At 40.1% G+C, this 14239-nt stretch overlaps 1 protein-coding gene across 1 annotated transcript; it reads left to right on the top strand.

Annotated features, from left to right (window-relative positions):
• The first annotated feature begins 151 nt into the window (after positions 1–151).
• batf3 (basic leucine zipper transcription factor, ATF-like 3) lies at positions 152–2449 on the top strand. The gene is made up of 4 exons (XM_085245781.1): positions 152–350; positions 691–795; positions 1774–1818; positions 1995–2449. The coding sequence occupies exons 1-4, from the start codon at positions 276–278 to the stop codon at positions 2136–2138; spliced, it is 369 nt and encodes a 122-aa protein (XP_085101907.1). The 5' UTR covers positions 152–275; the 3' UTR covers positions 2139–2449.
• Positions 2450–14239: the final 11790 nt, after the last annotated feature.

The raw sequence follows: 14239 nt of genomic DNA on the forward strand, positions 1-14239 counted from the left end.
TCTTCCATATGCTAAATACAGGTTAACCATGGGGCCCCACAAGTCACGTGACTTACATTAACTGTGCTGGCCACTTCTTTAAAAAAGGCAGCGAAATTGAAAAGTAAGCTGAAGTGAAACTCGAGCTAGTTTTCTACCCAGTGTGTTTGAACTTGACTGGACTCAGTGCCCAGCACACACACACACACACACACACACACCTATCAGTCTCCTGACAGAACCAGTGTTAAGAACACCGTCGTCTTTCCTTTTAGGTTTTGATTTTAAAGCCTGTGATGTCAGTCTCTGGTTTTTCATGCCAGTCTCAACAGAATAACATCAGCACCAACCAGCTCTGTGAAGGATGGGAGGTAAGAAAGATCACGTCATCGTGTTTTTTCTTAACACGTGTACATTTAGGTTTGTTTTTTTACTGTTTACCTTCCTATTAATCCACGGGGAGGTCAAGGGTCAAGAGGTTTTAAAGATGGTTTAAAACATCTTGTGTATATAGGCTGATATCGCTATGGTCGCCCTCGGTGCTTCACATGGAGGTTGTGTGATAAATAGGCAGATATGTGATGTAACGCTGCCAGTGTCCTCACATGAATCTGCACAAACAAACTCTGGTTAAGCAGTAAAAAACGAGACGTAAAATATCACAATTGTAGAACGTGTCAACGGATTATAGTGTTTGTTTGTTTGTGTCAGTGTTCGGAGGATGAGGGGCGGAGGATGAAGAGGAGAGAGAAGAACAGAGTTGCAGCTCAGAAGAGCCGCAAAAGACAAACTCAGAGAGCCGACCTGCTGCACGAGGTGGGTGAACGTATTTCTGCTGATCAGATTCTGATATATGCATTAAGTCGGTGTGTCAAACATACGGCACTTGGGCCCAAAGTGGCCCACCAAAAGGTCTATTTTTGGGCTCTTAACAGGTTTGCAAAATGTTGCAAATATTTTTTGCACTGTATTTTTTTCCTCCATGAAGGTTTATTTTGCAAGTCACTGAGAACAGATTGTGTCTTTGAGACTGGTTGTCTGAGACGTTAATTTCATCACAGCCAGATGACCGCCCGCTCACCTTTACAGACTTGTTACTGACCATAACACATCGGCTAAAGTGAGGTGGTTAAACCAACGACCATGCCAACACGTTTCTTTGATTTACAGCTGGAGTGTTTCTGGCTGGCTGTTTTGTTTCTCAAACTGTTTTAGGTTTTACTACAGTTCAGATCAAATTGGGCTGTATGTGGCTGATAAACTAGAGTGAGTATTTTGACAGGTCCTTTCTTGCTTGAAGCTGCTGGTTTAAAGCAAACTGTCAGTTGAAGAGCAAATTTACATGTGGACCACCGGGATAAAAATATGAAGTGAAATTGAGTTAATTAATATTACTTTTATAGCTTTTTTTTTTTTTTTTAATTTATTAATAAAAAAAAAAGTGATGCGTGTCTCCTGACTGTTTGTTGGCTTTTGAAATAGGGCAAGGAGAGTGCTCTCTGATTTCTCTGTCTCCATATTCTCAAATCCAGAGATGACTGAGTGCTTACAAGCTGGGACTGCAGCAATAAAAATCCCATTGTGCATTTATGCAATGAATGTGTGGCAGCCCCATTTATGTGTCTATGCAAAAATCACATTTCCAAAGTTACAATCCCATTCAAAATACCCCAAAGATGAAATGTTCAGTCTAGCTTTTGTTTTCAAATAAATATTTTTTTTTATTCATATGAAAGCTTTTGTTTTTTAATGTAACATGTATTTCCCACATTGTTTCCCCCTCTTCACCTCCAGGCCTGTGAGCTGCTAGAGCAGAGGAACAGGAAGTTGAGGAGAGAGGTAAACACACTGCTAATTCTGTCTCTGTTCGTCTTTTATAGACAATTTTATTTTATACAAACAGCAGCAAGTCCTGTTTGTATGAAATGCATAAAACACAGCAGAAATGAAAGCAAATAGTTCTGGTGTACCTCCATTGCTTTTACACAGCAGTAACAGAGTGAATTCATCTCCAGGTGGATTCTCTGTCAGAGGAGCAGCACCTGCTGACCGAAGCTCTTAGAGCCCACGAGCCCTTCTGTCCCATCATGCACTGCTCCTTTGCCTCCTCCACCTCTTCCACCCTGCAGCCCGAGAACATGGCAGCCCGTTCTGTTTGAGGCAGGGAACAAAGTCTCTGAAGACGAGTTAAACTTCTGAATGTATCTGAGAGTTGGTGTCTCTGTAATGCTGCAGTGAACCTCTAGAGAGCGCTGTTCACCACGCTTACACACAGTGACGATGCAACAGGTTCGAGCTGCTGCTGATCTGAAATCCAGGTGAAGAGCGTCCTCTGGTGGTGCTGTTATAGAGCTGATCATGTTACTGAGAGCAGACCTGAGCTGCAGCAAATACGAAGCTATCAGTCGAAAAGCAACGTCAGTGTAATATTGTTATCTTTGTTGTGATCAGAATAAAATACTGACTCATTCGTATGTGGACATATGTTTAACAAAAAGGATCTGGTTATACATTTTCACTGTTCCTAAATGATGAAAGATGGGCCATTACTATTATCTCCTTCTTCTTCTCATAGAAGCTAGTCTGAAGCCTTTGCTCATAAAACAACATTAGTTTAATCAGGGATAGGGATTGAAAGAAATTACACATTAAGTAGCCACTTTATTAGGTACACCTCACTAGTACAAGACTGGACCCTATTTTAACCCACAGAGCTGCTATAATTCTTCATAGTGTAGCGTAGCTTCAGCGAGGTGCTGGAAAGTTGATGTGATAGCCTCACACAGGTCCTGCACATCCGTGATGAGAATCTCTTGTTTCATGACATTCCAAAGATGCTCTATTGGATTGACATCTGGTAACTGTGGACGTCATCCATGTATAGCGAACTCCCTGTCATGTTTTAGAAACCCGGTGGAGATGAGTTTTGTGACAGGGTGTGTTATCCTGCTAGATCGTGACACACCCTACTCATCAATAATCACTGCTCAGGCTTAAACATTGCTCATTTGGTACTAAGGGGCCCAAAGTGTGCTATGGAAATATCTCCAACACCAGCAGCAGCCTGAACTGCTGTTACAACGCTAGATGGATCCATGCTTTATGTTGTTTTCACCAAATACTGATTCTACAATACAATACCAGCCCAGTGAGCCAGTGTGAACGGTAGCCTCAGTTTCCCGTTCTTAGCTGACAGGAGTGGTAGCTGGTGTGGCCTTCTGCTGCTGGAGCACATTTGCTTCAAGATTGGACCTGTTGCGCATACAGATATTGCCTTCTTTGGTTGTAATGAGTAATTATTTGAGTTCCTGTTTCTTTCCTGTCTGCTCAAAGCAGTCTGCCATTCCCCTAAGACCTCTGACATCAACAAGGCATTTTTGCCCAGAGGACTGCATATTTTCTCTTGTTCAGACCATCCTCTGTGAACCTTAGAAATGGCCTTAGAAAAATCCCAGCAGATCAACAGTTTCTGTAATGTCCAGACCAGCCTATCTGGCACTAACAACCATACTGAGTGCAATGTAGTGTAAATCAGATTTCTTTCCTCCTCCGATGCTTGGCTTGAACTTCAGCAGGTTTTTCTGACTGTGTCTACGTGGTGTGGCAATACAGTTTCCTAAAGCACAAGACATATTAAAAAACCCCGTTAATAACCTGTTTATTAACTTTAATTCAGAGACAGACAGTTTCTGTGAGAATGCTTCTTCCAGTAGCTGTTTCACTCTGCCAGTGATTAAAAAAAAGTCAAATCTTAAAACCTAATTTTATGATAATCCCTAAAGAAGCTGACACTGAAGTAAAATGTTCCTTTAGCATTATTTTGTGCTGCTATATGCTAATACGCCATGAGCCCTGGTTGAAAGAAAAGCACAGCAATGCACTTTATTTTGCACTTAAGAGACACATGAAATGTTAGCATGTCAAGTACTAAACCCACAGACCACACTTTGAATCAAAGCTTTGTTTTCTAATGCACGGTGGTGCAGCGGTTAGCACACCGTCTCCCCACAACATAAAGGTCCTGGTTTTAAATCTCCTGGTCACATGGGGCCTTTCTGTGTGGAGTTTCCATGTTCTTCCCATGCTTGCCTCTCAAAGTCCCACAGTGACACCACACCAAACAACGAGAACGTTAAAACTGCTCACCGTGAATTGTGTGTGTTTGTGTGGGTCAAAATCACAAAAGGTCAAGCTCACCAGACCTGCATGATGTATGAAAACTGCAAAATCTCTCAATTGTGTCACGGGCTAATTGCGAAGCTAATGCTCACCATCATCAGTTTAAGTAACAGAAACGTCTTTGAGGACATCACATCCTTTTACTTGAAGTCCTGAGGTCATTTTGAGCATATGAATAGAAATCTATAAGTTGGTAAATGCTACCAGTTCTCCATTTTGACCGCAACTGCATCAGAGTTTAAGACAGCACAGTACAGAGCCCACTTCAGTTTTCCTTCCTCCTTCCTTCCTTCCCCCTTCACATGAAGAGGTGAGTGGATCATTTCGACACAGAATATGATGAAGCAAACCACCAGAGACCAACCATTTCGTAGCAAAAGATTTCAGGGAAGCCAAACGGATGCTTTTCTTCCACAAACCTGCTGATGAATTCTTTGAAGACAAAAAGAAACAAAGTGGGAAGGTGAGCTGTTTTCAGCGTGTTAGAATTACAGCTGGCAGTAGGCGGCTCCATGGAAAATCAGTCAAAACAACATTAATGATGTCTACATAATGAATAAATTATAATAATATGTATTATTAAAGAGGTGTGATGAATAGTAGGTTTTAAACTTCTTTAAAACTTTAAATCTACTTAGATTCTGGATATTTTTTAACATTGGTGGAATTTTTTAAATAAACACTTAAAGAGATATGTCACTTCACAGCAAAAAGGTCCTGGTCAAATTCACATTTGGGCCTTTCTATGTGAAATTTGCATGTTCTCCCTCTTTCTGAGGAAGTTCTTTCCAAGTACTCCCACTTCCTCCCATAGTATGCTTTCACAGTTTCAGGATTCCCTGAAACTTTCCCTCTAAAATCCATCTAACCACATACAGGTCATATTTGACCGGGAAAAGCCTCTTTGCACACTTTAAGAGAAGTCATTAATTTTCAGGTTAAAAGAATTTATGGTAGTGGGGATAGGCTGCAGCAGGTCAAATTTAACCCATACTCTATGTATAGTGGCAGAAATAATTATTTGATCCCACGTAAAACATGTTATAGTACTTAGTGGAGAAAACCTTGTTGGCAAAGCCAGCGATAAGATGTTTCCAGTAGTTGGCACTGAGGTATGCCTTCAGGACCCTAATGTGCTTCTTCTTTAACCACTCCTTTGTTGCCTTGGTGATATGTTTTGGGTCACTGTCATGCTGGAAAACATGTCCATGACCCATCTTCAGTGTTCTTGCTGAGGGAAGGAGGTTGTGGTCCAAGAATTTACGATACACGCCCCTGTCCATTGATCCCGGTGAAGTTCTGTACCTCTAAAAGATAAACAGCCCCAAAGGATAATGTTTTCACCTTCGTGCTTGGCTGCGGGGATGGTGCTCTTTGGGTCATTCTCACCTTGCGGGGCACTGCAAGACTTCAATCTATCAGATCATTAAAAAACTCCATGTAATTTTGGGCTGATCCCCCCCCATTTCTGCATGCGTGGAGCTCCAGACCGAGGGTTATTTTATATCACACCAACAGCTAGCACCTTCTCACTTGCCTTCTTGCTGATGGTCATATTGTCAAATCGAGCCATGTGCGGATCGTCCCTGATGTCCTTTGACGCCTCCTCTGGTCTTGCCCATGGTGATAGACAGGTTGGAATGGAAGAAACTTACTCTGTGGACAGGTGTGCTTTGTACACATAACAAGTTTAGCTCATGAGTATCTGATTTACTGGTTGATTGACTGATTGGAATCTGTGTGTCACATGGGCACACTGCACCTGTGTGAACCAGAATTCTAGCTGTGTCGTAGGGGATCACACACTTATTTCACTAAATGACACAGAAATCAATTTATAACTTCGATGTAATGTGTTTTTTCCTGGAGTTTTGGTTGATATTTTCTCTTTTCATTAAAATAAAACTACCGTAAAAATGAGAGACTGGTCATTTCTGCCAAATTCAGTTGGGATCAAATAATTGCTTCCCCCAGCGTGAAGGTTAAAATATTCCACAAGTGGTTTTAAATTATTTCTAATGTTCATTTTATTGTCCATGTGTCTGAATACTTTGGAAAATGAGGAAGTTTTACCTTTTACAGCCTGAAGAAACGAATCATGTTAAGCTGTTGAATTTAAGAGAAAATATTTTGCAAGGATATTGGAAAAAAAAATTCTTAGGACCCAGAAAAAGCTGACCTACCGTACATCCACTCATTAATCTGCTGCAATGTAAACACCACTGGCCAAAAAACAGTACAAAATGTTTTCTAATGAAACACAGATCAACAGTTTCAGGGAAAAAAAAAACTTGGACAACTCCCAGTTGCCTTACTGTGCTGAACTCCACCCATCAAGGTCTCCAAGTTACACAAATTAAACCATATTTGGCCTGGCTTCTCCAGTTCCTCAGACATCCTCAGGAAACTGGCAGCACAGACTCTATGAAACTGAGCCAAGACCAACGTATAAGTGAACCATTCTCTAAAACAACTCACCTTGCACAATAAGTAAGGAAACGCTGCCCAGGCGGAAACGAATATGTCACTGACTTATTCAGAGGAATCCAGTAGGCAGCCTGCTGAGACAGATAATTAAGCTACAAATATATGTTCAATCACACAGAACAAAGATAAAGGCATTCAGGCACCTACACAGCTGTGAAGTAACACCACACACACAAATATCCACAGAGTTCTGCTGAAATTCTGATACAATCTTTCATTCTGTGTACAGATAAAGAATGATGAGAACAGGGCTGTAGGAAATGTTTTAGAAATGCTGAGATCATAAATCAGATGAAATTCCATAGTAAAATTTCAGTTTTTCAGGAAACGTATACTGTAATGGAAAAGTTTATCCAGTGACAGAGGTGACCGATATTAAATTGCAAACAAACTCTGCATGGGAATGGGATCAAGTGTTTGTTTTAAAGGAGGACATTTACTCAGGAGAGTACAGTTTGAGTCCCATTGTTGCCTTTTAGCTTGACAATGTTTAGACAGTATGATGTTGTACAGTATCCCCACACTAAACTTTTCAAATTCTACCAAATTTATAGCTGTTTGTTTGTATTTGTTAAAGTCCATGTTTTTTTAGCCTAGGCGTTGTTATATTTTAAACCAAGTCTCTCACAGACTACAGTTTATTTCCCTTTGTGTTGGTATCCTGCTACAAACTGTGATTGGTTATTCTTGGGACAGCCGTGACCTGATTAACTGATTTTAAAAGATCGAAGTGGCTTCACAAAGAACGACATGATAAAAAAAACAGGAAACCTTCATGGTTAAAAGGTGAAGCCAGTGCAGAAATGCCAAAACTGCAGTTCCAATGGTCACATGAGGCTGTCTCCAAAAGTGAGTCAGTCACCATAGTCTCTCATGTTAAAATGTCCATCTTCAGCTGTGAAACAAACATATCTACAGTGTTTCTATAACTATATGCAATACACTAGGATGTTCGGGCTTGCCAGAAAAAAGCATTGTTGCTGATTACTGACTACTAAGCTTTACTTTTGACAACACAAGTCTTTGAATTATATGAATTGACTGATTTTTAATTATCTGACATATAATTTGGCTCTTTGTGAATGAAAGTCTATTTGGAAAGCTTGCACTTCAGTTTTGTGGGTGAAATGAAAGTTCTTTATTATGTGTCTCTGTGAGCTGCACTCATAAAATAGATGATTATGATACTAAATTACAGCACTACCGTATTTTCCGTACCATAAGGCACAGTGCACCTTATAATCCGGTGCACCTTATGTATGAATTCTGGTTATACTTACTGTCCTCAAACCAATTTTATGTGGTACGCGGCATTCAAAAAAATGTTTTAGTACGACTTTGGTAAGCTACAAAGCTGCACTGCTTGATGGATTGTCAGAGTAGTCAGGAGCCTCGCAGAGTAATCTGGGTCCAAAACTCCGTCTGTTTCAGGTCCCAAATTCAAAAGAACACTGCGGCATCACTGAGAGTTAAAAACTGTCTAAATTGTTTCTAAATTCTTTCTTTAATAAAATGATCAGCGTTGCTGCTTTACCAGGTGTAACAATTAAGTTTCACATCCAGGCAACCACGAAAACAGAATTTATTACATTTAACGGAGTTCACAGTTAGCAGGAAGTTAGCTCGCTAGTTTCCACGTAAACATGATATACCATGTTCTGACTGAGAGATTTCTGAAATAATTAAAACTTACAGCTCTGCTATCACTTTCAACATAAATGAAGACAGATAACTAAACAGCAGTTACTTTTGTAGGGCTGCTGAAGTTGGACTAGCTGGTATATAATGATGTGCCATGTGATCGCTAGCGGCACAGCTATGTTAGCACAACATAAACACAGTGAAGCTGGAAGATGAATGCTAACGTTTTTTCCACTAGGGTGGAAACCCAAGGGTTCCCGATGGTTAGGGACAAATGCAATCGCATGGCAGGATGCTATAAACGGACCAAACTTCAGTCAGGAGAACAACTGAGGTAATGTATCCACAATACGAGGTTAGTCATTCATATACTGCAACAACACGGGAACAGAGCAGCTGCGAAAGAATTCAACATTAATAATAATAATAATGGATTGGATTTATATAGCGCTTTTCAAGGCACCCAAAGCGCTTTACAATACCACTATTCATTCACTCTCGCATTCACACACTGGTGGAGGCAAGCTACGGTTGTAGCCACAGCTGCCCTGGGGCAGACTGACAGAAGCGAGGCTGCCATATCGCGCCATCGGCCCCTCTGGCCATTAATGAATCAATGGTACGGATGTAGAGGAAGCAAGAGTTGAGTAAAGTTTGACTTATCTGTTTTCTTTCATTTAATGCGCCTTATAATCCGGTGTGTCTTATGCATGAAAACAGACGTGTTCATCAATAGTGCGCCTTAAAATCTTGTGCGCCTCATGGTCCGAAAAATTCAGTAAGCTAATGGGTGACCTCAGTGACCATAGCTCAAAAGTTCCTAGGCGAATTATAAAATGTATTCATAAATGTTAATGAGATCAAATTAAATCAAATTACAACTTCTCTGTCTTTTTTAAAGTCGACTTACACCATAACGTTTCTAGCAATTACTCAGTTGCATAATTCAGGGATAGAAAGGGAGATCATGAACATATTATAAATTTAAAATGATTTATTTTATCAGTTTATTGGTGACCATCTATTTAATAAAGCTTTCACTAGATTTATTATGAGACATTAAAATAAAGTGCTAACTTGCTGAGTGGTGGGGTGCATGAAATAGCATTGGAGTAATTCCAGTTTCCTTTAGAAACTTCTCAAAAACTGATGGAAAGCTGAGGGAAAATAGAAATATAAAATAAAAAAATAAAAAAAATAAAAAATGTTATCTCACACACAGACACAATGCACCCACATACTGACATAAAAATTCCATTCACCTCCAACGCATCTACACAGACACACACACACACACACTTCTGCTGAAATATGAACTGCATTCTCAGTAAGTTCCCTAGAAGAGTAGTGGTTGTGCCAATGGACAGATCATCTGTTTCTGCAGTAGTTTAAGTGTCTAAAGTTTTGGTCTGCAACTCACAAATAGATTTAATTTAGTGCAAGCAGCACTAAATAATTATAAACACTTTGAAAGCTTTTTGAATGCCTTTTTCATCACACAGTTCACTCAAATCCTCTTTTAACTCTGGAATTATAAGTGAGGGCTTGTTTTGCTGCTTCTAGCAACGTGTTTACAAAGCCAAAGCAAAATGGTGTCTCTGTCTTTGCACTGGAACCTCTTGCACTTTAATGCAATGTTAACCTTCCACGTAAAGGCCATCACAGACAGGTGCCCTCATTTTTTATATGCGGTATTTCCATTTTTTTTTTTTTTTTTTTTACAGGTCTGATGCTGGACGTCATTGACACCATGAGAAACCATGCTTCCTGTAACTACCTGAGCAACTACAGTGGATTCATGTGCCGTTGAGCACAAAAGAGTCTTTCCGAATTTTTTCCAGGAAGGTTATACCATTCGTTCCAATGTTATTTAGAGAGATAGCAAATTAAAAACAATACATCCTACAACCAGTCATGTAATGTAATAGCCACATGTCCCTTCAGGCATCATCTTTTTGAACACCACAGTCAAACTGTATATTGTAATACTACTGCTTTTAGAGGTAAACTTTATTGGATTTCAGTAGTTTTTTGCTTTTTAAACTGTTCCCAGCGCATTCGCCCACAACTTGACTTGGTCCCCTCACAAATAAATAAGGTCAGGTCGAGTTGATTTGACACATCTCGGAAATTAAAGCTACATGCCTGCAATGTTAAATTAGCCTTGGGGTGAAGACTGAAACAAACATGTGAACAATCCACCCTGTAGCTGTTTGTTTACTGTTTGTTTAGAACCCACCCACCACTTTAATCACACTCTAGATCTTGTTTTAACATATGGCATAGAAACTGAACATTTAACAGTGTTTCCTGAAAACCCTCTCCTGTCTGATCATTTCCTGATAACATTTACATTTACAATAATTGATTACACAGCGGTGGAGAGTAGACTTTTATCAAAGTAGATGTCTTTCTGAAAGCGCTGTAACTAAGTTTAAGAATATAATCCACCCACTGTTATCATCTTCAATGCCCTGTACCAACACAGAGCAGAGCAGCTATCTGAACGCTACCCCAACAGAGGTCGATTATCTTGTTAATAATTTCACCTCCTCACTACGTACGACTCTGGATACTGTAGCTCCTGTGAAAACTAAGGTCTCTAATCAGAAGTATTTGACTCCGTGGTATAATTCTCAAACACGTACCCTAAAGCAGATGACTCGTAAGCTGGAGAGGAAATGGCGTGTCACAAATTTAGAGGATCATCATTTAGCCTGGAGAAATAGTTTGCTGCTTTATAAGAAAGCCCTCCGCAAAGCCAGAACATCTTACTATTCATCACTGATTGAAGAAAATAAGAACAACCCCAGGTTTCTCTTCAGCACTGTAGCCAGGCTGACAAAAAGTCAGAGCTCTTTTGAGCCAACCATCCCTTTAACGTTAACTAGTAATGACTTCATGAACTTCTTCACAAATAAAATTTTTATCATTAGAGAAAAAATTACCAGTAATCATCCCACAGATGTAATATTATCTACAGCTACTCTTAGTACCATTGATGTTAAGTTAGACTCTTTTTCTCTAATTGATCTTTCTGAGTTAACTTCAATAATTACTTCCTCCAAACCTTCAACGTGTCTTTTAGACCCCATTCCTACAAAACTGCTCAAAGAAGTCCTGCCATTAATTAATGCTTCAATCTTAAATATGATCAACCTATCTCTAATAATCGGCTATGTACCACAGGCCTTCAAGCTGGCTGTAGTTAAACCTTTACTCAAAAAGCCATCTCTAGACCCAGCAGTCTTAGCTAATTATAGGCCAATCTCCAACCTTCCTTTCATATCAAAAATCCTTGAAAGAGTAGTTGTCAAACAGCTAACAGATCATCTGCAGAGGAATGGTTTATTTGAAGAGTTTCAGTCAGGTTTCAGAGCTCAGCACAGCACAGAAACAGCTTTAGTGAAGGTTACAAATGATCTTCTTATGGCCTCTGACAGTGGACTCATCTCTGTGCTTGTCCTGCTAGACCTTAGTGCAGCATTCGATACTGTTGACCATAATATCCTATTAGAGCGATTAGAACATGCTGTAGGTATTACAGGTACTGCACTGCAGTGGTTTGTATCATATCTATCTAATAGACTCCAGTTTGTGTATGTAAATGGAGAGTCCTCTTCACACACTGAGGTTAATTATGGAGTTCCACAGGGTTCAGTGCTAGGACCAATTCTGTTTACATTATACATGCTTCCCTTAGGCAGCATGATTAGAAGACATAGCATACATTTTCACTGCTATGCCGATGACACCCAGCTCTATCTGTCCATGAAGCCAGATAGCACACACCAATCAGTTAGACTGCAGGAATGTCTTAAAGACATAAAGACCTGGATGGCCGCTAACTTTCTGCTTCTTAATTCAGATAAAACTGAGGTTATTGTACTCGGCCCTGAAAATCTTAGAAATATGGTATCTAACCAGATTCTTACTCTGGATGGCATTACCTTGGCCTCCAGTAACACTGTGAGGAACCTTGGAGTCATTTTTGACCAGGACATGTCCTTCAACGCACATATTAAACAAATATGTAAGACTGCTTTCTTCCATTTGCGCAACATCTCTAAAATTAGAAATATCCTGTCTCAGAGTGACGCTGAAAAACTAGTTCATGCATTTATTACTTCCAGGCTGGACTACTGTAACTCATTATTATCAGGATGTCCAAAAAACTCGCTGAAAAGCCTTCAACTAATCCAAAATGCTGCAGCAAGAGTCCTGACAGGGACTAGAAAGAGAGAGCATATTTCTCCTGTTTTGGCTTCCCTTCATTGGCTTCCTGATAAATCCAGAATTGAATTCAAAATCCTGCTCCTCACATACAAGGTCTTAAATAATCAGGCCCCATCTTATCTTAATGACCTTGTAGTACCATATCACCCTATTAGAGCACTTCCCTCTCGCTCTGCAGGCCTACTTGTTGTTCCTAGAGTATTTAAAAGTAGAATGGGAGGGAGAGCCTTCAGTTTTCAGGCCCCTCTTCTGTGGAACCAGCTTCCAGTTTGGATTCGGGAGACAGACACTATCTCTACTTTCAAGATTAGGCTTAAAACTTTCCTTTTTGCTAAAGCATATAGTTAGGGCTGGACCAGGTGACCCTGAATCCTCCCTTAGTTATGCTGCAATAGACTTAGGCTGCCGGGGGATTCCCATGATGCATTGAGTTTTTCCTTTCCAGTCACCTTTCTCACTCACTATGTATTAACAGACCTCTCTGCATTGAATCATATCTGTTATTAACCTCTGTCTCTCTTCCACAGCATGTCTTTTATCCTGTCTTCCTTCTCTCACCCCAACCGGTCGCAGCAGATGGCCGCCCCTCCCTGAGCCTGGTTCTGCCGGAGGTTTCTTCCTGTTAAAAGGGAGTGCTTGCTCATAGGGGGTCATATGATTGTTGGGCTTTTCTCTGTATCTATGAAGCGCCTTGAGGCGACTTTTGTTGTGATTTGGTGCTATATAAATAAAATTGAATTGAATTGAATTGAATTACTAGGAACAGGAATGTAGAACCACCCTTCGTAACAAGAATCTGAGTAAGTAAGTGATACATTTCTGTGTAATTTTATCTTATTATTTCATCTGTGTAATTTCATATCTTTATCTCTTACATTTCAGTGGGGGGGGGGGGGGGGGGGATTTTGGCCCTCCCTTCTTGATAATATTGCGTCAGTTCATTGAGGACTACAGGCATTTATTTGTACGCAGCATTTCAATCAGTTCAAGATGTGGACTTTGCCTGGGCCATTGCCAAATCAGACCGTTTATCTACACTCTCCTTCTGTATTTTGACAAATAAAGAGATAATGACACAGGTTGTAATTTTTAAAACCTCATAATGACCAATATTTTTTGTGCTGTTAAATCAAACCTTATAAGAGGATGTGCTGTGTTTTTACCACAAAATACAAAATACACAATCAAAGCTGTTGAAACTGGTTTTGACACCAGGGTGACTATATTAATTAAATCAAATGTTTTGACAGGATACTCCTACATTAATAATGCAATACATTCCAGTGTTACCAAATCATTTCCCAGATGTTAGCGGATACTTACCCAGACAGATTCTTTGAAAAATGGAGCCCTTTGGATGCCAGATTTTCCTCATATTTCACACTCATCTTTCTCGTATTCTGTTAATGCGTCAGTAGCTAAGTAAGCAGCTGTGATGATTAGAACAGCGAATGCACTGAATGTAGTTTCGTTAACCGTGAACTGCTCCCTTAATGACCTTTTAGTCTTCATTGGACCTTTTGACCACACAGGATGACATTGGTTAGAGATTATGACACTGCTGTTTCATCAGTTGTCTTTCCTCTGTTTGTCACTGAATTGCCTCAGTTTCCCTCTCATTTAAGCAAGTGACCAACCATCCTTCCTCTCCATTACAACCCCCCTTCTTCCTGCCTGTGTGTACTTTGGCTCCATATTAGCCAACAACTCATGGGAC

Source organism: Mchenga conophoros, linkage group LG15 (genome assembly GCF_057382185.1).
Source record: "Mchenga conophoros isolate Kocher_MC1m ecotype Shallow Benthic linkage group LG15, M_conophoros_male_GT1.1, whole genome shotgun sequence".
NCBI classification, from domain to species: Eukaryota; Metazoa; Chordata; class Actinopteri; order Cichliformes; family Cichlidae; genus Mchenga; species Mchenga conophoros.

What these genes read in the sequence shown, in the direction of transcription:
- batf3 (XM_085245781.1), top strand. Translation starts at nt 276, where the DNA reads ATGTCAGTCTCTGGTTTTTCATGCCAGTCTCAACAGAATAACATCAGC. An exon ending in AGCTCTGTGAAGGATGGGAG is followed by an intron (nt 351 to 690) that starts GTAAGAAAGATC and finishes TGTTTGTGTCAG; the next exon opens with TGTTCGGAGGATGAGGGGCG. An exon ending in GAGCCGACCTGCTGCACGAG is followed by an intron (nt 796 to 1,773) that starts GTGGGTGAACGT and finishes CTTCACCTCCAG; the next exon opens with GCCTGTGAGCTGCTAGAGCA.